Source organism: Silene latifolia, chromosome 5 (genome assembly GCF_048544455.1).
Source record: "Silene latifolia isolate original U9 population chromosome 5, ASM4854445v1, whole genome shotgun sequence".
In the NCBI taxonomy this organism is placed as follows: Eukaryota; Viridiplantae; Streptophyta; class Magnoliopsida; order Caryophyllales; family Caryophyllaceae; genus Silene; species Silene latifolia.
In genome coordinates this window covers 27,519,520-27,546,501 of record NC_133530.1, presented here as the reverse complement: position 1 = coordinate 27,546,501, position 26,982 = coordinate 27,519,520, and the positions used below count along the sequence as shown (strand labels likewise).

At 41.2% G+C, this 26,982-nt stretch overlaps 1 protein-coding gene across 1 annotated transcript; it reads right to left on the bottom strand.

The window, feature by feature from the left end:
* Positions 1-2,589: 2,589 nt before the first annotated feature.
* LOC141655122 (uncharacterized) lies at positions 2,590-3,276 on the bottom strand. Its single transcript, XM_074462216.1, has one exon. It carries the CDS (start codon positions 3,274-3,276, stop codon positions 2,590-2,592), a length of 687 nt encoding a protein of 228 aa, XP_074318317.1.
* Between the last annotated feature and the right edge of the window lie 23,706 nt (positions 3,277-26,982).

Here is a 26,982-nt window from a genome sequence, read left to right as displayed (position 1 = left end):
TAACCTTTACTAGTCTTTAGAACTCTTAAACCAAGAATGACATCAACCTCGCCCATGTCTTTCATTTTAAAAGAAGTTTTAAGCATGCTTTTAGTAGAATCAATAACATCTAATGAAGTGCCAAAGATAAGTAAATCATCCACATAAAGTGTTATAATAACACTACTACTAGCATTGGACTTCACATAGATACATGTATCAGTATCACTAGCTCTAAAACCAAGAGAAATAATCACACTAAGAAACTTTTCATACCATTGTTTCGGTGCTTGCTTAAGTCCATACAAAGATTTAACAAGTTTACAAACTTTATGTTCTTGACTAGGCACTATAAAACCATCAGGCTAATCCATATAAATCTCTTCATCGAGATCACCATTTAAAAACGCAGTTTTCACATCCATCTAATGAACAAGCAAGTTATACATGAAAGCAATAGCAAACATCACTCTAATAGAAGCAATCTTAGTGAGCAGGGAATAGGTGTCAAAATAGTCTAAACCAGACTTTTGGGTGAAACCCTTAGCCACCAACCTGGCTTTAAATTTATCAATAGTCCCATCAGTTTTGAGTTTCTTCCTAAACACCCATTTACACCCTATAGGCTTACAACCACGAGGCAAATCAACAATCTCCCAAGTATGATTAGACATAGTAGACTCAATCTCACTATCAATAGCCTCTTTCCACAAAGAAGCATCAACTGATCTCATAGCCTCATCATAGGTCTTAGGATCCTCCTCCACAATATACATGCCAACCATCTCATCATCTAGATATCTACCATCCTCCTCCATAAAAAAATCAGGCCCAAAAGATTTCTCAACTCTAGGTCTCTTACTCCTTCTCGGTTCTATTGGTAGTTCACTAGATGTGTCAACATGGGTTGGGGAGCTACCATCATTATCCTCATGGGAAGAATCATCAAAGGTCAAGTCCTGCCATAAAGAAGGTTTCAAAGGAAAAAGGTCCTAAAAAAACAGCATCTCTAGATTCAATAATATTACCAAAAAAATCCCGAACTCACATCCTTGGTCATGAACCTATAGGCAGCACTATTAGAAGCATAACCCACAAAATTCGAGTCAATGGTTTTAGGTCCTATTTTTTCTCTTTTAAAAGCAGGTAAGGCAACTTTGGCTAGATAACCCCAAACCTTTAGAAACCTCAAATTAGGTGGGTAACCCTTCCAAATCTCATAAGGTGTCACATCAATTTTCTTATGTGGTACACGGTTTAAAACATGACAGGCAGATATGATAGCTCCCCCCCCCCCCCCCACATAAAATCAGATAACCCAGAATATAGTAACATAGCATTCATCATATCCTTTAAAGTTCTATTTTTCCTTTCAGCTACACCATTTTGTTCAGGGGTCTAAGGGGCGGAAAACTCATGTATAATCCCATTTTTATGACAAAACTGCACCAAAAAATCAGATTTGTATTCTCCACCATGATCAGACCTCACACGCTTAATCTTCCTATCAAGTTGGTTTTCAACCTCAGCCTTATAAATAATAAACATATCCTCAACCTCATTTTTATTCCTTAACAAATAAACCTTAGTATATCTCGAACAATCATCCACAAAGGTTATATAATATCTTTTACCTCCTTTACTTTCACAATTCTTATAATCAGCCAAGTCGGTATGGATAAGTTCTAACAATTTAGTTTGCCTTTTGGTCACTTCCTTAAAAGGTTTCTTAGAGTGCTTTGCTTCCACGCATACTTGACATTTATCCATGTCATAAGAAATCAGATTAGGCAACAAGTTCATTGTTTTCATACGTTTAATGGATTTAGTGTTAGCATGTCCAAGTATAGAATACCAAATATCAATGGACTCAACGATATAAGCAGAAGAAGTAGATGTATTCATTTCAACATCAAGAACAAACAGACCACCATTACAAAAACCTTTGCCAACAAACTGACCATTCTTAGACATGACTAACTTATCAGACTCAAAAGTATGTTTAAGACTAGCCTTATTAAGTAAAGCAGCAGAAATTAAGTTTCTACGCATATCAGGTACATAGAGCACATTTTCAAGAGCTAAAACTTTGCCAGAAGTGAGTTTCAGGTGCACCTTGCCAATACCAAGGACTGGAACCTTGCTGGAGTTGCCAACATATACCACCTCTTTCTCATCAACATCTTTGAGCTCCTTGTAAAGATCCTTGTTGATGCAGATATGGTGTGTAGCTCCTGTGTCAACAATCCATTCCACCAAGCTTCCAACCAGATTTATTTCGGACACCATTGCAGCAATTATATCATCACCCTCACTTGAGCCTTCGACAACATTAGCTTGTGCTTGTTAGATTTGTAATTTTTGTAGCCACCACGTTGATTGTTGTCTTTATGTTGGAATTTCCCACCATGTGCATTATTACGATTCCCTTGATTTTGTTGTCTTTCCTCGTAAGCTTTCTTGGCCTTTCTCTTGAAAGCGGGATGACCAGGTTTGTCACACCACCAACAATTTCATGTCACTGCCTTTATGGATTTTTCAGCATTTTGTGGTTTGTTGTATTAATCATAGCTTCTCTTATTTATACCTGTATTCCTGAATTCAACAACATTAGCTCCTTGTGGCATCCTCAATTTTGATATGACCAATCAGCTCCTGCAACTTCATATCTTTCTTCTTATGCCTCAAATGTTTCTTATACTCATCCCAACTAGGAGAAGGCAACTTCTCAATAAGAGCATTAGCTTGCATATACTCGCACAACACCATCCCTTCACCAAGAATTTCAGAAACCATATTTTCATATTCATGGATTTGATCCATTATAGGTTTACCATCAGTAACCTGAAATTTTAACCATCTTGCTACAACATATTTCTTAGTACCGAAATCATCAGTACCATACTTAGTTTCCAGAGCATCCCAAATTCTTTTAGCGGTCTTAGTTTTGCAGTAGATGTCAAACAGATTATCGACCATGTAGTGTAACATGACACCTCTAACCGTGTTATTATCTTTTACAGCTTTGGGGTCGGGTTTGACAATTTCAGACGAACTAGACTCTTCAGTGGATTGTGGTTCTTGAAATAACACATATTCAATCTCATATTGTAAGAAATAAAACAGAATTTTTTCGGACCATCTCCTATAATTTTTCCCATCTAAAAGTTCCATCTTACTAAGGCTTGGGACAATTTTGTGTGGCATTGTGAAATGGTTGACAGGAATATTAGGAGTGGTGGGAACAATTTCTCGATTGATATTATAATCGTCAGAATTTCCAGATTGGTTTGTCATTGTTTGAAAATGAATAAAACAGTAGACAATAAGAAGATCAGAAAAGTTCTCTTACTGATTTAGATTGAAAGTGTAGACACCTCATTTCTGCACCTCCCGCAAACCACCCGGTGATGATTGGGCCGCATGTTTGGTACGCGAACGATTTGTGACAATTCGTAAGTTTATCGTCAAGTGGTCGCTCAAACATTTATGTCTACCTCATGGTTGTCATCTAGGTGTCATTACGGTCGTTTTGGCAATAATTAGAGTTCATTTGGAGTCCAGGTCAAAAACCGTCTTCATTTCCTAAAACCGTCAAATCCCGAGTTAAAGCAATGTGCTTGTCTACCTAAGGTTAGGATGTCATAAAATGTTGAGATTATATCTCATAGTGAGTCACATGTCACTTCTTTGGGCTAAACTTAAAGTTTACATTACAAAATGTGCATTTCATTTAGCTAAAAAGACAACCCGAACTTTGGGCCCATTTTACGAGGTGATAACGAATTTTATGGGTCAGGCCTATTTCAGAGAAAGTTCTATATCTCTTTTTTAGCTTTCCAACGCCACCAAAATCACCTTAATCCGAGTCTTGTAGAGAAAGTTATGCCTAAAATACGACAGGCTATCAAACACGCTTTCTTGCGCAGGAGGAACCCGCTGAGGAAAGGACGCAGCAGGCGCTGCGCCTCTTCCAAGGGACGCAGCTCTGCTGCGCCTCTTTCTCAAGGTTTTATTTTTGTCCAAGTTTCCACGTTTAACCTAAGTTGGTTATTTTCGGATCTTTCTCTCCTTTCCTAAACCCTAATTCCGTGATTAGTATAAATAGGAGCCTTCGCTCCTCATATTTCTCACGCGAGTGTCCGCCCTTCTCTTCTCCCTTTGCATTCTAGACCTTTGTTCTTACTTTTTGGCGTCTACGTGCTTGAACATTCGACCACGTAAGCTCGGATCCTTATGAGTACCAGCCTCGTTTGCATGACCGACCAATTTGACCAACTCCACAATCAATCAACTTAATTAATCTAATCGTTTTCCTCTTACGAGGGCACTTTCATTACATTCGAGTCGAGTATCACTAATCGATAACTTAGTTCATCTCGTTTCATCAAACATGTAAGTCTGAGGGTGTAAATCTCTCTTTTATTATTGTTCTTTACTTTTTGTAATCATTGATGTAAGGTTTATGTCGAAAATACCTTTTGAAACCGATTTACAAAACCGTGCTTTAAAACCCTTTTTACGGATTTCCAGAAGACAGACCGTCGAGAAAGGACGCAAAGAATCGCGCCTCTTGAAGGAGCGCAGCTCTCGCGCGCTCTTCGTGAGGCTGCAGCAGTTCCTGCTTCCTTTCTTCTTCCTTCGTTCGTCTTTTGTTTGTTTGATTTGTTTTCTCTAATTCTTCGATACAATAGTCTAATAATCTCATCTATATTATTGTTCATCATTAACACGTCTAATTCATCTTTAAATCCGACTTAAATCCCTTATGACCAATATTTGCGGGTTTTCGTCATTAAATTCAATCCGGGTTGTAGAAATTCGATTTGTTCATATCGGGTTTCTGGAATTCGACCGTTGATATATTCTCATCTGTCTTTTGTCGTATTCGTCATTAATTTGTCGTTCATTCATCATGTTTAGCTTATTTAATTCACCCATGTCATTAATCGATCATTCATCCATGTAAATAATCCGTTTGCATCCGTCTCATCCATGTTTTATTGCTTTTATGACCATTAATCACATGTAAATAACCTATTAATCACTTCCATCTGAGTAAATATATTAATCAATCCTTAAATTCACCAATTAACATTAACGATTTGCAGTTCCGGCTTCACAGCCAAAACTCACCCTTGGAACAGACGCAGCAACTGTTGCGCCTCTTCCAAAGGGCGCAGTCCTGCTGCGCCTGTTCCAGGGTGATTTCTTTCTCTGAACTTCCGTTCTGCCTTGACTTAGTTTAATTAGTTTACGTATAATTAACTATTAACCGTATTATCGCCTAATCATTTGTTCGTTAATTCATTCTTTTATTCTTTTTCTCAATCTATCCGTTTTAAAGGTGTTTTTGACATAGATCAATGAACCCAATGTAATTATTGTAATTTTTCTTTATTGTAATTTTCTTTATTGTATTTATCATCGTATTTTGTATCAATTGTATGTTTTCACATGTAATTGAGCATTAAATCCTACTTTGACCCAATTGTATGCTAAATTAATTGTTAACCGACTTAGTCTAATCTTCACATGCTAGGATTAAAACTTGGATGTTGCATTGCATGCATATAATCGACGATATATCGAGTATAGACAATTTCCCTAATCATTAGTAGAGGCCGCTATCGAGGCGGGCGGGATTAGGTGTTCAATCAAAAGAGCTTCCTAATACGTACCCTCACCCCTTACTCCAGATCTCTGTGAACATCCGTGTTCATTGGCATCCACGAGAGTCATTATAGATATAGAATGCTATGGGTAACGATTTCTTAGTGTTCATGTCTCTACTTTGTGTCTTGACATGACACGAGGTATTCGAACGGTTCCAATTTCCCATAAAAATTGGTAGCGACTCCAACAAATGCAAACGCTTGTTTCCCAAGCGCCCCCGTGGCCCATTGTCCATAGTTTGGCGACTCCGCTGGGGATAATACACTTACGTGTACCCAAAAGGGTGAAACTTGAACAAGGTTAGGGAATAGTTTTTACAAGACAATTGTCGGTTTTCATAACTCGGTCTTCCTAGATCGTTTATTCGGCCTTCCTAGGCCCAACCCAACCCATTCGACCAATCGTCCCGTCTAAACGGTCCTAATTCTTATTTGGGCCTAAGGATGGATAGCGATTGACATCATCCATACCATGATGCTTACTCTTGTTTGTATCAAGGACTTTCACTACTTGAGGAAATGGACTAGGAATCGGCCTTACTCTTGTTTGGTACGAGCCTCTCCACAGACTTCGGGTTTGATTGTTCGGTATGGCAACCCACCCTTTAAACCAAAACCCATTTAAATGCACTCAGCATCCCGTTATAATACTTGTATATTAATTGTACCATACGTGATCACCCTTTTCTAAACAAAACCATGACGAAATTTTGTAAAATAAAATCCTTTTCAAAATGTAAACATCTTCAAAATAGCGCAAAATAAGCCTAAACTCTGTCCGTATGTCGAGTCAAACATCGGGCCTAAAACCCATTTCAAAACCAAATACAAAAAAAAACGAGAAAATTAAAACGTAAAAAAAATCCAAAATATTTTCAAAACCAATGTAAATTTAAACATGTAAATTCAATTGGGCTAAGTTAAAGTCAAAATTCAAACCGACTATGTCCTAGTCGGAACTCTGTCGAGTCATAAACCCGTCTTCCTTTACATTTTGGGTCTTTTCAAATTCAAGATAAATCCTAAGGCGTCGCACCGTCATTTTGGACTCCCTACCCCAATTCAGTTAGGATATAAGCATTTTTCGACACTTCGAGTCACACGTTTCGAGGCTCAATACACGAGTCTCAATGGGCCTCATATTTGAGTCTAAACTACAACAGTCTTCTTAACACCTATAAGCAAACCTCGAGTCCAGAATCAACATGTGTCTTCAATCCCGTCAATAAGGTCAATCATGTAAGGGTCACTCTGTCAAAGTCAACACTCGAGTCTAAAGGTCAAGGTCAAAACACCATGAGTCCAAACACGAGAGGTCACTCACGACATCTCCTGGATTCACAAATCAAGAGTCTAGCCATCGCGTCTCGTTGCATGTCCTTTGTTTGTTGCCTTAGTATGCGTGATCCCATGTCAAATCAAGTTGTAATGCGCATCATTTTCTTCTCGGTAGGAATTCCGCAATTTCCAATGAAAGTGTTCAAGAACGTTTACATGTCTACCTCAAGGGACTAAGTGCTGCAATCATTAAGCTTCAGGCCACCATCGAAGACTTGAGCGCTCGTGTCATCAATATCGAAAACAAGATAGATATGATGAAACCTTTACCATCTTCTCATACCCTAAGGCCAGGGCATAGCTTCAAAACGACTCACCCATCTAAGAAGGCCAATGAAGGCAAGGGAGTTAACCTCTTACAAACTCCACCCAGATGGCCGAGACGAGCTCATAGGGAATTCCATGACCTCGGAACCACATATGAAGTAGCTCTACAAAGACTGATTTCCCAAGGAAAACTTCATCCAATTGGTCCAACCCCAGGCCCTGAAAAGATAATGCCTAGATGGAAGGGCAATTCATATTGTCAGTACCATCGAGGTAGGGGACACGATACGGAGGAATGCTTTTGTCTAAAGCATATTATTCAGGATAAGATCGAAGATCGCAAGCTTCCTGTGCCACCTTCCGCCAAGAAATCCAAGAAAATCGACCCTCTTGGGTCCAATATCATTAAACATGATGAAGAACCATTCCTGGATAGTTCTCATCTCCTCAATCATCATGATAACGAAGAGATCAATGTCCTCGAAGACGACGATATCCAAAATGGAATGCTCATGCTTTCCATGGCCTTTAACAACAAATTTTCCAAGTTAGAAGGAGCCATTGATAAACTAAGCTCTCGACTTCCCAAGATGGAAACCCAGTTTGCTGAAATGGGTAAGAAGCTTGATGCCCAACCTCTCAAGATGAAAAGTTTCCAAACAAACCATCAACCTAATAGTCCTAAGGAGAAAGAAAAAGGTGGGCAATCCATTCCTAGTTCTTATCATCCGGGAATCAAAATCAACAAAGGCAACCTCATGGAGCCTTCGGGGTCATTTATAAAGGCTTCCGGAAATAAGGGCACACCTCCTAGGAAATTTACCAACATTGGTATTACATACACCGATGCCCTTCAGAGACTCATGGAGCGACGAATGTTGAAACCTATCGGATCTACACCCGAACCAGAAAGGAAATCCAAGTTCTGGGATGAGAATTCGTATTGCAAATACCATAGAGGCAAAGAGCATGATACAGAGAAATGTTACAAATTTAAAAACGTCATTCAAGATATGATCGAAAGCGGGGAATTGTCCCTCTCGACCCTTAACCCACGAGGTAGCTTAAGCGATCCTCATGGATATGCAACTTATCAAAAAACTTTTCTTGACTATTACCCTTTCAATGTTCCCAATGACGAAGATGAGGTGCTCAAATGGGTGAATGCTCAAAGTCAGATGCCGAAGCCAGTTGCTGGAAGGGAAAATGCTCAAGCATGGGCCGATGATTACAAGTCTAGGTCTAAGATCGCGTCAAAGTCCGGGTCCGAGTCCGAGTCTTAGGCTTTTTATCTCATACTTGTTCTAGTATCTTTCTCCATTTCCATTTCTAGTGACAATCTGGGGGCTGTCCCACGAGTCACGTGTCTTCTCGAGTCTATGTTAAGTACATTTATTATCCATTTAAATAAAAGCACACTTTTCAATCCACATATCCTATCATATCTCTTCCTTTACCTTTTTCTTGTGACAACAAGAATTGATTTGAGATATTTAAAAACGAACAACAAAAACAACACATGACAGTCAATGTGAGTACACTTAGATGATGTTCTATTCTAAGTTGCAGAGGACCTGAAACTCCGTGTTCTTTTCTTACCTATTCCATGTCTGGCAATAGAAACCACAATATAACCCCAGTTTAGACGAGCCTGTCTCAAGAGATTCTAGGACGAATCCAGACCATCTCCCTTGTTAGCGATCCATGATGGAAGGCAAGCCCATTCCCCACAATAAACAACCCATGTTTACAAAAAAGACCAACCCGTTTCACACCAAATGTGCTAGTCTAATCCAAATCCATGGTAGCAATCAAATCCAAGATGATACGAGCCACGATCAAAGACAAAGGCTCAATCAAGAGAAATACCCAAGATCAATATCCGAAGCCGTAGATATGCCTATAGCCCAAGACAAAAGAGACAAAAGAAGAAGGCTCAATCAAGCAAGTCAAGTCAATATCCAAAGACAACGTTATCCTTCAAAACCTGATCAAAAATATGAGCAGAAATTCGAGATATACTCTAGACCAAGAATCCAAATCTGAATCAAGAACGAGTATGAAATCAAATACGAAACACTATTGAAGTCTATATAGAATCAAGACATCAATGAAGATGGTCATTTAGCACCCTCACTTAGCCTTTCACACATCACACATTCTAAGTCCTTCTCGAGACCGTTACCAGGGAGATGGTTAGGAATTTTGAGAATCCTCTCAAGCTCGTCAAATATACCCATCCTTTAGGGCCAAGACATAGAAACTTGAACCCACGTCATTTTAACCTACCTTTATGTGCTCAGGCTACATCAAGCCAAGAGACTCCATTTCCAAGCCACGTTACAAGCCATAGCCCCATAAAACCTTAACTCCACAAAATCAAGCTCCAGAGATTTGTTCATTAAAGCCTCTTATTACCGAGCTCCACATTCCAAACATCCAATCCAGTTTCACCTTGACCCATACACAGAGTCTTCAAATACTTTGTTAATGGGACATACCCGACCACGTCATCCTTAGGGTCCACTTTTAGGTGTGCTCACATGATAAGGAATTTTTTACAAACTAAGTTATACCTCTTTGGTCTATTATCAGAGGGAGTTATCTCAAATCGATTCTTCGAGTCACTAAAGGAATATTACCCTTGTGATCCCTGCACTTTAAGGTCCTGACAACATAAGCTTAGGCACACACTTGAACTACGAGCATGGTTTGATTTCACCTTTTCAGGTGGATACGTAGGCAGTCTTTTCTTACACAAGAAGGATACAACCACAACACCCAAACAAAATTAACCAAACCTCAGAACTACGATCTGGTTTGATTTCACTTCTCGTGAATACGTAGGCAGTCCTCAAGAAGGACAAAACCATCCCCGCTTCCAACTTTCAACCACCTCAATTATCAACCATCCCAATTTTCAACCTTCCAACCTCAATTAACATCCCTTCCACAACCAACACCTCTATACTGAGGGCTCCTTATTGTCGCCCAGCCTCTTTTTACCAAAGTCCAGAGTCATCTTCTCATCCTGGGGCTTCTCTTCCAAGATGCCACCCTTCCTTTATTCCTCTAAGTCTAGCTAGTACTCGGTCCAGACAATGACAAAGATCTTAGATCAATTCTCCAAGTCATCGTGCCTCAAGAGAGGTGTTTTTTTATAGCAAACGGTGGTGAAAAGAAGTCCTAGTAGACAACTGATCCATGGCTCATGCCTTGCCTTTATATGCCTTCATCATTATTGCAATTTTTTTACCTTTGGAACCGATACGCATTGTCACCCACACTTAGCTAGGGGTTGCGCATATTTAAGCAAAGTCTATCAAAGTCATCCTTGTGTCACGTCAAATCTAAGTTAGTGTCGCGTCAGTCAAATCTAAGTCTACATTTCGCGTCGTGTCCTAGTAGGTCTGTGTCATGTCAAGTCCTATGTCTAAAGCCCATTGAATATGCATAATGCATTACAAATGACAAACTTCTTTGAACAAGTTTCAAACAACTTTTAAAAAAGAAACAACTTTTGAAAAACCTATGTGTTTCCTCATTCAAGGTCCATGTGATAATCGCTTACGTGCATATATTAGATTGCATTCTTGTGTGGCTACTAACCATGCAGGTAAGTATCAGAAGCAGTACTTTATCAAGACCTCGCTTGCCACAACGAGCGAATATTCTTCGACAGGTGTTTCGACACACCTCTATTCTGTTCCCCCAACGAGAGTACACGGATAGACATTCCCTCTCGAGACATGGAGATCAGTTCCCTAGAGTAATCACCCAAAGAGAGTTTGCTTGAGGACAGAAACATGCAGATTCCCTAGAGTAATCACCCAACGAGAGTTTGATTGAGGACAGAAACATGCAGATTCCCTAGAGTAATCACCCAGCGAGAGTTTGCTTGAGGACAGAAACATGCAGATTCCCTAGAGTAATCACCCAACGAGAGTTTGCTTGAGGACAGAAACATGCAGATTCCCCAAAATCATCGTTTTATTCCCCAGTGAGAGTTTGCTTGAGGATAGAGAGAGGCAGATACCCCCAGGTGATCCTTCATATCTTTAGGTAACCCTTTTCAGGATAAACCCTCATATCTTTTAGGTAACCCTTTTCAGGATAAACCCTTCAGATCTTTCAGAAACTTACCTTCATATCCTTCAGACAACCCTTTAGATAACCTTTAGGATAATCCTTCCTTGAGCCTTCCTCCCTTTAGATAATCCTTTATTTCTTCAGACACTTCAGGATAATCCTTTTAGTAACCTTCAGATAACCCCTTTTCAGTTAAGTCCCCTTTCAGTCCTTTAGAGAGAGTTGTCCTTCAGCCTTTCCTTTAGTGAGAGATAGCCTTCAGAGTTAGCCTTCAGAAGTGTTAAGAAGTTTCTTCAGAATCCCTGTGACCCCTAGATTCTTAGATCCCAAAATGGCTTCCTTTAGGTTCATAAACCTTTAAGCTCCCACACCAACATCCTTAGGTTTATAAACCCATAAAATCATTTTGGAGTTCTCATACCTCAGAAAGCTTAAGCGCACGCGTTTAAAACAAGAATTAGTAACCCAACAATTACTAAACTTAACCTTAGAATCCCAATCCTCTTAGGTTCACAAGCCTTTAAGTTCTCATACCAGCCGCCCTTTTAGGTTCATATACCCAGGTTCGCACACCTAGCTTCTTTTAAGTTCCCAAAATCCCTAGAGTTCATACACTTCTACCCTTAGGATCATATTCCTTTAGGATCACCTTTTCCATTTAGGATCATATTCCTTTAGGATCACCTTTTCTCTTTAGGATCATAATCCTTTAAGATCACCTTTTCTTAGAGTTCCTAAACCCAAACCTTGGTTACCCCTTAGGTTGAAATTATATTTGGCCTCCTTCCCGTCGATGCTTTCCTTTAGGGTCCCACACCCTAGCACAATCCTTATATATCTTTTAGGTCTTACCCTTAGCTCCTATGCTTACCCTTAGCTCCTACGCTTAACTTTAGCTCCTATGCACCTCCGGAAACATCTCGGGAAAGAAGTCTCAGGTATGGTCTCTTCTTATGGCTCGCGAGCTTCCTTACGTAGTCTAATGAACTTTAAACGACCCTCCCAGATAGTCGACAGACTCTACCCGACGACAGGTCCTTGGTTCAGACCCCTTGAACCGCCTCGCGTCGCCATAGTCGTCAGGTTGTAATCTTCGATTGACCTGATGGCTATACTTTGACTTTCGCGTTGTCCAAGCCTCAGTCAAAGTGGGGGCTCTGTAGACACCTCATTTCTGCACCTCCCGCAAACCACCCGGTGATGATTAGGCCGCATGTTTGGTACGCGGAACGATTTGTGACAATTCGTAAGTTTATCGTCAAGTGGTCGCTCAAACATTTATGTCTACCTCATGGTTGTCATCTAGGTGTCATTACGGTCGTTTTGGCAATAATTAGAGTTCATTTGGAGTCCAGGTCAAAAACCGTCTTCATTTCTTAAAACCGTCAAATCCCGAGTCAAAGCAATGTGCTTGTCTACCTAAGGTTAGGATGTCATAAAATGTTGAGATTATATCTCATTTTGAGTCACATGTCACTTCTTTGGGCTAAACTTAAAGTTTACATTACAAAATGTGCATTTCATTTAGCTAAAAAGACAACCCGAACTTTGGGCCAATTTTACGAGATGATAACGAATTTTATGGGTCAGGCCTATTTCACAGAAAGTTCTAGATCTCTTTCTTAGCTTTCCAAAGCCACCGAAATCACCTTAATCCGAGTCTTGTAGAGAAAGTTATGCCTAAAATACAGCAGGCTATCAAACGCGCTTTCTTGCGCAGGAGGAACCCGCTGAGGAAAGGACGTAGCAGGTGCTGCGCCTCTTCCAAGGGACGCAGCTCTGCTGCGCCTCTTCCTCAAGGTTTTCTTTTTGTCCAAGTTTCCGCGTTTAACCTAAGTCGGTTATTTCCGGATCTTTCTCTCCTTTCCTAAACCCTAATTTCGTGATTAGTATAAATAGGAGCCTTCGCTCCTCATATTTCTCACGCGAGTGTCCGCCCTTCTCTTCTCCCTTTGCTTTCTAGACCTTTGTTCTTACTTTTTGGCGTCTACGTGCTTGAACATTCGACCATGTAAGCTCGGATCCTTCTGAGTACCAGCCTCGTTTGCATGACCGACCAATTTGACCAACTCCACAATCAATCAACTTAATTAATCTAATCGTTTTCCTCTTACGAGGGCACTTTCGTTACATTCGAGTCAAGCATCACTAATCGATAACTTAGTTCATCTCGTTTCGTCAAACATGTAAGTCTGAGGGTGTAAATCTCTCTTTTATTATTGTTCTTTACTTTTTGTAATCATTGATGTAAGGTTTATGTCGAAAATACCTTTTGAAACCGATTTACAAAACCGTGCTTTAAAACCCTCTTCACATGCTAGGATTAAAACTTGGATGTTGCATTGCATGCATATAATCGACGATATATCGAGTATAGACAATTTCCCTAATCATTAGTAGAGGCCGCTATCGAGGCGGGCGGGATTAGGTGTTCAATCAAAACAGCTTTCTAATACGTACCCTCACCCCTTACTCCAGATCTCTGTGAACATCCATGTTCATTGGCATCCACGAGAGTCATTCTAGACATAGAATGCTAAGGGTAACGATTTCTTAGTGTTCATGTCTCTACTTTGTGTCTTGACATGACACGAGGTATTCGAACGGTTCCAATTTCCCATAAAAATTGGTGGCGACTCCAACAAATGCAAACGCTTGTTTCCCAAGCGCCCCTGTGGCCCATTGTCCACAGAAAGAAATAGAACTTAGCTGATCAGAAAAGAGCCTTAATCGAGACGTCGTGTAAGATACTACCTTAAATCAATAAGACCCCCACACAGGTTGTAATATCCGTCCTTTTAGGGACCCATTGACTAACGTTGACCGACCTTAGGGGCATGTGATGGCCTTTGGGAATTCGTGCAAGGGATGCCTCGTGTCGTGATAGGCCTTGGTATGAGTGGTACTCGATCTAGTCGAGGTTACTCGATCGAGTAGCTTGGGTACTCGATCGAGTAGGGGCCACTCGATCGAGTAGGTTGGTTACTCGATCGAGTAGCGTCTTTACAGCGAGGGTTTATAATCGTGTTTTGATAGAATCGCAAATCATTTCCGCCTCCTTCCTTCAGACCTAGATGTCGCCTTACCTCATTTCCTTCACCTTAATTCCTTCCATAGGAGCCTTTTAGGATGCTTGTGCCTTGGGGATAGGTTGCTTGAGTCGGGTAGTGGTCTTGACGCCGATATGCGATGCGTAGGTATGTCATCATCATCATCTTTGTCGTTGTTGTTTCGACTAGGGTGGTAGCAGTAGTAATATGTGTTTGTACTATTTGTATAGGGGTTTTGCTTGCTTGGTTGATGTCATGTGATTGAACAAGGAATCGCTGTGGTTGGCTAAAGGTAGGTTCGCCTACTCAGTTTCTGTTGGTTGTTTAGTGTGTCAGTTGTTGTATTGATTGTAGTGTAAGTGTAGTTGATTGGTTATAGTAATCGGTTGGTGTTGTGTTGTTTCGTTGGTTGTTGTTATGGTGCAGCTGATTGTGATTAATTGTCTATGGTTCTCGAGGTGCGCCCTCGGCTGAGTGGAGTCACTTGCGGGAGTGGCTTCACGCCCTAGTTTCGCCCTCCGTGGAACCCGCCATGGGAGGGGATGTGCACATTAATTGGACAGTGTTATCGCTCAGTATGATGAGTGGGGCTTAGGTGGGAACGGCTGCGGTACCCCACTGGCAGGGCTGGTCCAGTGTACAGTCGGTGACGGTGATTGATCGGAGATGTGGTGTATGTATGTTTTGTGTACTTGTGTAGTGTCTGTGGCTGTTGATGTGTTGCCTCAGTTACTGACGTTGTGTGGCTGTTTCTTGTTTGTTCTGTTGTGTCTGCCGTGATCCCTTATGGTGAGCAGTCAGTCTTAGCAGGTGATGTCTTGGATGGTACCTGGAGTCTTGGCGGGATGAGTCTTCACGAGTCATGTCAGGAGTAGTTTACATAGTGTTGATGAGGTGTACCGTTTGTATTAGTAGTTTTGGTTAAATCTCTTGTCAAATAATTATAAATGTTGTTTTATCGACTTTTGATAATTGTTTTCCTCGGGCAACCGAGATGGTGACGCCTTTATATGCTAGGGAAGGTCTTGTTAAGGCTCCTTGGTATATGGGGGTGTCACAAAGTGGTATCAGAGCGACGATTTTGGAACCTGTAACAAATGAGTCTAATGAACGTAGGGAGTCTAATAAAATAAACCTGGTGTATGTATCTTGCGAGCCCTAGCTGATGCTAGATTTTGGGTGAGTAGGCGCCCTCATTTCAAAATCATGGCCTCATTATACTTAAGCCAGTCACCGAGTATGGGGATGTTGAGTCGGCAATTATGTGCCTAATGTGTATAATGGTTATGCTAGAATTGTTTGTGATGAAGTTACTGTTGAAGTTAGCATGAGTGTGATGATAAAGAGAACCGTGAAGGTTTGTGCACGAATAGAAGTGTGTGTGAAAAGAGTAGAAGTGGTGAAATCTTTATAGTACGAGACAGTGTATAGAATGTGGTGATTGTAGTGTTTGCTCCAAATAGTTGGTATTAGTAGTTGATATAAAGAGTTTGTAAGTCTTGTAAGTAGTAATACTAATGATAGTTAGTAAGTTTTGAATTTGTCGTGATGGCTATCAAAGTAATATTGGAATGGATGTGATAAGTGCATGATTGAACGCTTCCGCGATATGACAATTAAATTGAGTAATTAATTGCTAATTGTTGAGAAAATGTTAGATTATTAGTAAGCTTGGCTAATAAAGAATGGTTGAATATTAGATGTATGATTAGAGTGATGTGATTAGAAGTCATTTTTTTTAATTTACAATTGTATGATTAGAAGTAAAAGAAACATATTGAATGAAAGTATACGTGAGAAAGCTAAAAGTGTAGTCTCTTGGTTGCATAATGGTTATAGGATGAAAATGAAAAGTTGAATGAGGTAATGAATTGGTGACTTGATACATTGTAATCGTGTGATATTAATATGATGTGAATGAATATGTTAATCTGTGCCGATGTCCGAATTCGATTTTGGAATCGACACGTGTTGTTGCTTTGCAGGGAACTTTAATTAATCTTGTATTTTCGACCATGTATTTAGCCTTGCTTGACCGAGTATGAGTGCCTACTAGACCGAGTAGACCTCATTCGATCTAGTTAGGAAGCTATAACGTCGAGAAAGTTGGAATTCTCTACGAAAACTCGACTGAGTAGCTCCAACTCGATCGAGTGAAGGCCGCTCGATCGAGTACCAGACTTACTCGATCGAGTAAGTGCTACAGTACCCGGAATATAGCGGGTTCATAAACCCTCTCTTTTGCTCATCCTTCTTATTCCTTCCTTATTTCCGAAAACCCTAATTCCCAAATCCCTCTCGAACCCTTTGATTCTTGTTGTTTGTGGTACTTCAACTTGATGATTTTCTTGCTTGAATTCGTTCTTTTTACTTCCTAATTGATTAAGGTATGAATGCTCACTCTATTTTGATGTTTTCAATTAATTAGAATCATGTAGGATGATGGAAAATGTTGAAAAATCGATTTACATGTGTTAAAACTTGCTTCTAATTGTTGCAATATGATCTAGACGCTTTCCTTTTATGAGTATCGTTGTTAATTATGCAAAAATCGAATCAAATTGAATGATGATGTGAACCGAAAATTTTAGGGTTTGAGAAATTGAATTGATTTTTGGTTGTCTATTGTATGAAAGAGGATGAAAATTGAGTAATATATGTTATATATATCATGTATAGAGTCGATTTTTGTGATTTTCACCCAAAAATTTGTCTTAAAACTCCGTCTTAAAAGTGCCCCAAACTGAAATTCGTCTCATGTTATTGTGAACTTGGGTTGTATATGAAGATGTTTTGAAGGTTTGAGTCCTAAACGTAGTAGTCGTTAAGTTAATTCATGCTAAATATGTCAAAAATTTTACAGCTGTAGAGACCGTCTGATTTCTGAGAAGTGAGAATTTTGCTTATAATTTTCGATTTGTTGGTGATAGTGTGTACTTAGATGATTCTTTTATGATCAAACATGTATGCTTTGTATGTTTTCGTGTATATGTGGTCGTATATTTGAATTTGTATGCTGAAACAGATGACGAGACCGACAGTAGGAACCAGACAGAGTAAGAGGGGTAGGGCTTCTGAGCCCGAAATTGGGGAGGGGAGTGGACCGGTAGTCCTGGCTGTACCCGAATACCCATCTGTGGTATTTGTGGATTTCACCCAAAGAAAGAAGTTTGTGGCTTTACAGACTCGTAAAATGAGACCGACCCGTTGCATTGACACGACCCTTTTGGATGATCTGGGTATTGAGACTGATGTCAGGCACATCTTTCAGACCTTGGGGTTCACCGGACTATATCGCCTATGAAAGCACTCGTATGCCTTTTTGACCCTCGAGTTCATGAGCTCGTTTAAATACGAGCAGGTGGAACAAACTGCGGAGTTCCGCCTCATGAACACCAGCTTTTTCTTGACCATGGACTTGTTTGCTTCTCACCTCGGCATGGTTAAGCCTGCCAAGGGGAGCCCTTCGTGACATACTGACCGAGTGTGGGGTTTGCAGTCTTATGCCTTGTATCACCGGAAAATCAGCTCTCACTGCTAGTAACATGTTGATCAATGATGTGCAACATGTCACTTTGAAGATCTTTCTTCGTGCTTTGTCGTGTCTCCTCTACGAGAGATCGGATATGAGTAAGTTGAACTCACATGAGTTGATGCTTCTGATGGCGTACCTTAACCCCGAGCGGACTGAGAGAGTGACTTTTAGTGCTCCCGCCATAGTGTGTGCCAGTCTAGCTCTGATGGCCTCGTCCGACACTCGGATCATGAGTTGTGGTGCCATTGCCACACGTTTAGCTGAGAAGCTAACTTCCTTTGAGGCTTCCTCGGCCTACACCCCTTTAGCCATCCCGGTACCTACCTTGGACAGAGCTTACTTCCTCGACCTGAAATGGTTGAGAACCTTGGAGGATGGTAGTTTAGCGTGGAGGGTGTGGGGCATGAGTTGGATGAAGATACCAACTCCTGGGCACCTCCCACCGACAGAGCCCTTACCTGCGGCAGTTATATCTGCCGATTCTGACGAGGATGAGGAGGAGGATATACGTCCTGCGAGGCAGACGTATTTCATCGACCCGGAGATCCTCCGAGTCATGCCTGAGCCGAAAAAGGGGGAGAACGTGAGAGGTGAGGAGGATCGACCTAGGATAGGGAGAGGGCCACGCCGAGTGCGGGAGTGGATGGCTGAGACACAGCCACAACAGACAACACCACCACAGTATCCGTTTCCTGGTTTCCTTTCTCTTGATACCCCGGAGACGCGTGAGAGCTACCTGGCCGAGAGAGTGTCCTCTACCTTAATACTCCAGAACCTGCATAAGATGGCATATATTCAGGGCATTGGGACCTCGGGACCACATCCGGTTTTGTGGAGGGGAGTCGGGGACAGTAGAGGGGTTTTTCACTCCTACGGGGTGGATATGTCTATATGGGGAGCACCTCAGTTATACCCTTAGGGTGGTTTGACCCTTTGGTACGTGAGACCGGATGCTGGAGCCGGTGGTGATGCGGGTCTTGGTGCATCAGGAGCAGGCACTTCGGGTAGTGGTGGAGATGAGGATGTCGTGATGGACGAGCAGCAGTAGCAGGAGTGATACACCGTTTCCTTCAGTTATGCTTATAGTTTATGATGGATATTAGTTGGTTTCGGTTGGTACTTTTTTTGGAAATTGGTTGTATCAATGGCCATAAGGCCGTACTTGCTTATTTTGGACTTGTTTTATAGGATTTGTGATCGGGATAGCATTCCGACTCGCAGTTATGAGATCATATTTCTCGTATTTGGAAATTATGGGCAATTTTGACCTGCAACAACTCGATCGAGTATCTGCAGGTGTGTCTACTGGAGGGATATTCTGATCGCGGGCTACTCGATCGAGTAGATAAGGTACTAGAACGAGTAGGGCCATCTCGATCGAGTGCCTGACCGACTCGATCGAGTGTCACTGTTACATGCACTTTTCGAAATTTAAATTGTTTGAATGCTTTTATTTTTGGATGTTTCGATATTAGTCATGGTTGTTTATGGTTCGTAACTTGTTTTAGTCTCATTATTAGTCACGTTTTGACTTGTGCTTGAGTTATAAGTGAAATTTGTGAGATATAGGTGTGACGGGACAATGACACATATTGTTGCGGGAACTTGGCATGCAAGTGATGCTGTTTAAAGTTCATTTTTGTATATGTACATATCTATGGCTTGTGAATAGTGGCTATGTGGCATCAGTGGTCAGGGGTGGACATGGATTTTGAGCAATTCACGCAGTTTTAGTAGTATTTGTGTTACTTTTTTGTCTGTATGCGCATACCATCTCTCATGGTTAATCGAGTAATATGTTTATAATATTCTCACTTCTTCCGTGTGGTTGTATAATATCAAGTTATTGAGAAGCTGCTAGTTTGTCAGAAGATATATATGTATATATATGTGTCCGTGAAGTAATATGTAATTTCAATGGTTTACGTTTGTGTGGGTTGTGAACACGTAGTGTCCGATAGTAAAGTAGCATGTGTATATGAATCAATGTTAATGGTGGTTTAGGAGTAATGTCACGAGTATGTGATAGGTTTCGGGTTAAGGAGCAGGGAAGTCGGTTGATGGTGAACTTCAGGGACGAAGTCCTTTTTAGAGGGGAAGAGTAATGTCGCAAAGGAGAAAGCCGTAATCATAACAATTTTGCCGTATGTTTGTAATGTTTTATAATATCTCTGTTACATTCCAAGTACGAGTTTATAATTGTTTTAATAGTTTTGTTGTGGAACAAGATGACATGTCGTTATACCTTATTGTAGATACCTTCTGCACCTCCCGCAAACCACCCGGTGATGATTGGGCCGCATGTTTGGTACGCGGAACGATTTGTGACAGTTCGTAAGTTTATCGTCAAGTGATTGCTCAAACATTGATGTCTACCTCTTAGTTGTCATCTATGCGCCGATACGGTCATTTTGACAGTAATTAGAGTACATTTGGAGTCCCGACCTAAAACCGTCTTCATTTTCTGATAATCACTAAATCCCGAGTCAGAATGTTATGGAATGTTCCGGATATTTCTATTCCATATTTTATAAATATTTCACAATCTTTTAATCTTTGGTAAACAATTTCTCGTAATATTCATACAAAATATTAAGGAAAACCAAATTATCCCGTTATTCCATAACTTAAACACGGAAATCTTTCTTCCGCAGGAGGAAACTACTTGGGAACAGACGCAGCAGGTGCTGCGCCTCTTCCCAGAGACGCAGTGGCTGCTGCGCCTCTTCCCAGGTCCTTTTCTGCGTATTTTTCGTATCTTTTTCATATCTTTCCGAGATTCACTTCCAAAGTCTCTCCGAAAACCCTATTCCTTCACGTGATTAGTATAAATAGGAGCCTTCGCTCCTCACATTTCTCACGCGAGTGTCCGCCCTTCTCTTCTCCCTTTGCATTCTAGACCTTTGTTCTTACTCTTTGGCGTCTACGTCCTTGAACACTCGACCACGTAAGCTCGGATCCTTCTGAGTACCAGCCTCGTTTGCATGACCGACCAATTTGACCAACTCCACAACTAATCAACTTAACTAATCTTAATCGTTTTTCCTCTTACGAGGGCATTTTCGTCTACATTCGAGTCGAGCATCACTAATCGTAAACTTAGTTCATCTCGTTTCGTCAAACATGTAAGTCTGAGGGTGTAAATCTCTCTTTTATTATTGTTATTTACCTTTTTGTATCATTAATGTAAGGTTTATGTCGAAAACACCTCTTAAAACCGATTTCTAAAACCTCGTGTAAAACCCTTTTTTACGGATTTCCAGAAGACAAACCGTCGAGAAAGGACGCGGCAACTGCTGCGCCTCTTCGAAGGAGCGCGATGTCTCTGCGCGCTCTTCGTGAGGCCGCAGCTGCAGCCTCGCTTTCTTTCTTCTTCCTTCGTCCTCTGTAATTCGTCAACTTTTATTCGTTTTCATTTGTTTTCCTTAATTCTTTGATACGATAGCATAATAATTTCACATGTACATAAATCATCATCATTAGTACGTCTAATTCGCGTTAAATCCGACTTAAATCCCTTATAATCCAATATTTGCGGGTTTTTGTCATTAAAATCAATGCGGGTTGTGGAAATTCGATTCGTTCATATCGGGTTTCTGGAATTCGATTTCTTGATATATTTTCATCTGTCTATTGTCGTATTCGTCATTAATTTGTCATTAATTTCTCATATTTAACCTATTTAGTTCACCCATGTCACTAATCAATCGTTCATTCATGTAATAATTCGTCTTAAATCCGTCTCATCTATGTTTTATTGCTTTTATGACCATCAATCACATGTAAATAACCTGATAATCACTTCCATCCGAGTAAATATCGTAATTAACCATTAAATTCACCAATTTACATTAACGATCTGCAGTTCCGGCTTCACAGCCAGAACTCACCCTTGGAACGGACGCAGCAACTGATGCGCCTCTTCCAAAGGGCGCAGTCCTGCTGCGCCTGTTCCAGGTTGATTTCTGCCTCTGAACTTCCGTTCTGCCTTGACCTAGTTTATTAGCTTACGTATAATTGACTATTAACCGTATTATCGCCTACTGATCTGTTCGTTAATTCTTTCTTTTATTCTTTTTCTCAAAATATCCGTTTTAAAGGTATTTTCGACATAAATCAATGAATCCAATGTAATTATTATAATTTTCATTTTATTTATTGTATTTGTCATGTTTCTTGTGTCATTTGTATGCCTTCACATGTAATTCAGCACTAAATCCTACCTCGACATTAATTGTATGCTAAATTACGTGTTAACCGACTTAGTCTAATCTTCACATGTTAGGATTAAAACTTGGATGTTGCATTGCATGCATATAATCGACGATATATCGAGTATAGACGATGTCCCTAATCACTAGTAGAGGCCGCTATCGAGGCGGGCGGGATTAGGTGTTCGATCAAAAGAGCTTCCTAATACGTACCCTCACCCCTTACTCCAGATCTCTGTGAACATCCGTGTTCATTGGCATCCACGAGAGTCATTCTAGACATAGAATGCTAAGGGTAACGAGTTCTTGGTGTTCATGTCACTACTTTGTGTCTTGACATGGCACGAGGTATTCGAACGGTTTCCAATTTTCCACAATAAATTGGTGGCGACTCCACAAATGCAAACGCTTGTTTCCCAAGCGCCCCTGTGGCCCCGTGTCCACAGTTTGGCGACTCCGCTGGGGATAATACACTTACGTGTAGCGAAAAGGGTGAAACTTGAACAAGGTTAGGGAATAGTTTGTACAAGACAATTGTCGGTTTTCATAACTCGGTCTTCCTAGATCGTTTCATTCGGCCTTCCTAGGCCCAACCCAACCCATTCGACCAATCATCCCGTCTAAACGGTCCTAATTCTTATTTGGGTCTAAGGATGGATAGCGATTGACATCATCCATACCATGATACTTACTCTTGTCTGTATCAAGGACCTTCACTACTTGAGGAAATGGACTAGGAATCGGCCTTACTCTTGTTTGGTACGAGCCTCTCCACAGACTTCGGGTTTGATTGTTCGGTATGGCAACCCACCCTTTAAACCAAAACCCTTTTAAATGCACTCACCATCCCGTTATAATGCTTGTATAAATGTTTGTACCTTACGTGATCACCATTTCTAAACGAAACCATGACGATTTTTGTAAAAAAAAAAAAAAAAAATCAAAACTCATTTTTAAATGAAAATTTCGAAAAGGCCATTAATTAGCGCAAAACCCAGTCAAAACTCTGTCCGTTTGTCGAGTCAAAACTCGGGCCCAAGCCCATTTCAAAACCTCACTTCGAGTCCACTCCTACAACTACACTATAGTTGACTAGGATACACATTTTCAAAACTTTGTCTTTTCTTCAAAGCTCACTCAACACAAGTGGCACACACCCACTTCACGATTCAAAACATTTCTTCTCTTAGCGAGTGTGTTAGAATGGTCGATCGTGTTTTGATTCGTCATCGATCTCTTATCCAGTTTTTCAAGATGCCTGAAACAAGCGACGTGAACTTCAACCAACTTCAAGATGGTAATGATCGAATCCTAGCCGTACTAGCTCAAATCCAAGTTACCCAAGACCAAGTATATGATCGCCTCGACACCATCGAAGGCCGGATCTACGCCGTGGAAACGAGGATTCCTCCTCAAGAAAGTGAAGTCGTTGATGACTTCGTGAATGACTTCAGGGAAGAAAGCTCTCCCATGGGTGTAACTGCAGCAGAGAAAAGGCTCCAATACTTAGAGGAACAATTGATGTACCTTAAAGGGGATGACATTTATAGGGAGAATAATCGCAAATATGAGGCCGTCAATTCCAAATTGCCAACCAACTTCAACATGACGGATATCCCTAAATTCAAGGGGCACGAAAACCCTTTGAACCACATCCGTGCCTTCAAGGATTACATGTCTATCAAAGGCATCAAACCTGAGATGTTCTTAAGGATCTTTCCTTCATCTCTTGACACCATCCCAAAGCAATGGTTTTACTCTTTAGAACACAAGAAGATCGTCACTTGGGAGGATGCCGCAATCGAGTTTTCTAAGCAATATGCGGATAATGCTGAGATCCAAGTTAACATGCGCACTTTAGAGGTTCTTACCCAAAATGACAAAGAAGGATTCACCGACTTCCTAAGTAGATGGAGGAAGTCTAGTACCCAACTAGTTGAACGCCCGGATGAGGCTACCCTTGTGGAGAAGTTCGTGGATAATCTCAAACCCATCTATGCCAATCATTTAAGGTACCAAAACATCAAAACTTTCAAGGACTTAACCGTACTAGGAACAAGGATTGAAGATGACATCCGTAAAGGGCTCTTGTTCCAAAACGGTAGGTCGAGGATGTCAAGGCTCAATGAGTCGTTCATACGGCTCCACTAGCAAGACCGATGAGGTTAACCTTCTCGAGCCATCCAAGAAAAGTACCCCACCAAGGAAATTCACGAATCTTGGGGACACTTACTCCAACGCTCTAAAGAGGTTAATGAAACAAGGCAAACTCCAACCCATAGGACCTACTCCCGAACCTGAAAAGAAGTCCAAATTCTGGGACGAGAACTCATACTGTGAATACCATAAGGGCAAGGGGCATGACACAGAAAAATGCTACAAATTGAAAAATGTGCTTCAAGACATGATTGAGGATGGTCGACTACCAATACCGCCGGGAGGTAAACCCAACAACACTCAGAACCCTCTTGGGATTCTAGTGATCACAAGTGAAGAATCTACCTTAGATTGTTCACACCTCATTTCTCCAATTGAAGATGAGATCTACGCGATCGAGAATGAAGGGTTCTACTCCACCATCTCCCCTACCATTTCCGACTTCATCATATGGGCAAGGAGTGTGGATAGGCAAGTCTGGGAATTAGAAAATGTGGTGACAACTTTACATGACCCCAACGCAACACCTAAGGAGCATGTGCCACTAATCTTCTCTCAAAATGCCACTATGCAAGAAATAGTCGCCGTGGTTGATAAACTAGTCGACCAAATCACGCAATTAGAAGACGAAATCATGATAATGAGGGAACTAGATACAATCAATGGAGTATGGGCCAATGACGATGAAGACGAGTATCTCATTGAACACTCCCTAGTCAAGGAAATAGTCCAAAATGGTGAAGACCAAGACGTGGACCACCTAACCCGTTCGGGGCGTCCATATCAAAACACTACTCAAAACGGTCCAACCAACGTTGTCACACCAAATGATAACGAAGATGACTCCACTGATCATTTGCTCAAGCAATTACAGAAGACAAAGGCTGATCTTTCAGTCTGGCAACTAGTAGCAAGCTCAGTCCCACATCGCCAAGCTTTACTACAGGCTTTGGCCAAACTAAATGTAGCACATAACTCCACACCCGAAGATGTAGTCAACTTGGTCTTCCAAGAATCACCAAAGCTAAGTAATCCTATTACTTTCGCAGATGAAGATTTGCCACCTTTTGGCGCTAGTCACAACTTGGCTCTTTACATCACTGTCATTTGTCTAAAGAAGAATATGCCAATGACCTTGGTAGATGATGGCTCCGCGATCAACGTCATACCCCTCAAAGCGGCATACAAATTAGGCATGAAAGAGTCGGATTGGACCCCTACCAATCAAGGTGTTCACGCATATGATGGTACACGACGAAAGGTAGTAGGACTCGTTAACCTAACCATAGCCACAGGGCCAATCGAGCGAAAGGTTAACTTCCAAATAGTGGACATTGAAGCTTCCTTCAACATACTCCATCACGCTTCCAAAGCGGTGACATCCACCCTTCATCAAAAGATCAAGATCCCACTAAATGGCAAAGTGGTGACGATCACCTCGTCACCCATCAAGGCAATAATCGAAAAGAAGTCGAACAATCAAGTCCTTGCAGATCCAGTATATGAGCTTGGGGGCTTCCAAAGCATAAGTGTCATAGAAAGTGAATTGGCACCCCTATACTACGATCCCTACTCCAACTTGGTGGTCAACCACATACTCAAATCCCAGGGATACTTCCCTGGAATGCCTTTGAACCCTATCCGAAGAAACACCTTCGCACCATACAAGGAAGGCAACTCAAAAAGGATACCACTTGGACTAGGGTACAAACCCACCAAAGAGGAAGTTCTCGAGATGCTTGCTCAATTTCAAAACCGTAAGTACGTAGGAGTTCAAATGCGACCCTATCTCCCTACCCTAAATGGATACTTTGTTAAGGAAGGAAGTTTAGAACTCTTTCACGGATTTCCCGAGCCTTGGCATTATCTCGAAAGGAAGCTAGCCGGAATCGAGATCTTTCATGATTGCTACTTCATCCCTCCAGAAACGGTTCCTACCGTCAAAACCCGTCAAGCACCTTGCTTAAACAAACAAGCTGTCAGTCTATTGTATGGAGAAGATCGATTTGTTAGAGCCGCGCAGGATGAGATCATTACCATGATACTTCAAGACGATCACTTCAACCCTACTGCGTTAATCACAGAAATAAATGCGAATCAGCAGAAAGGATGGAGAAAATCAATCAAGTGGACCAACAATCAAGGAAAACTCTTCAAGATCACCACTGGAGAAGGAGAGATGTTCAAAGGAGAACCAGAAGACGATAAATTCAAGTCAGAGTCAGAGTCGGAGTCAGAGTCGGAGTCTAGAGAAGTCGCTAAGGAGTCTCCTCCTATCGTCATCCCAATTCCCTTTGTTTCTCCTAGCTTAGCCTCAAATAGTAACAGTAGTTTGGGAAATGTCCCAACAACTGTCCCTTTACCGCCACTGACCATAGATCAGATGGCTTCTTTATTTCAACTCTTCTCAAACTTTAATATGAATAAATCAGGTTCTGCTTACTCTTTGTGTTATCTTAAGTGCAATTCTGTTTACAATGATACTGAGGATGACCAAGACCCAAACTCAATTGAGATACCTCCCTACGTAGCCAAATAAATACTACAGGAAAGGGAAGGGGGACCAGTAATAGAGAATACTGAACCCATCAATGTAGGAACCGAACTAGAACCCCAAGAACTTAGGATAGGGACTACCTTGAGCTCTACCGAAAGGGCCAACTTCATAGACCTCCTACACG

Excerpts from the sequence above, each read along its gene's own strand:
- LOC141655122 (XM_074462216.1), bottom strand. The coding sequence starts at position 3,276 with ATGACAAACCAATCTGGAAATTCTGACGATTATAATATCAATCGAGAA.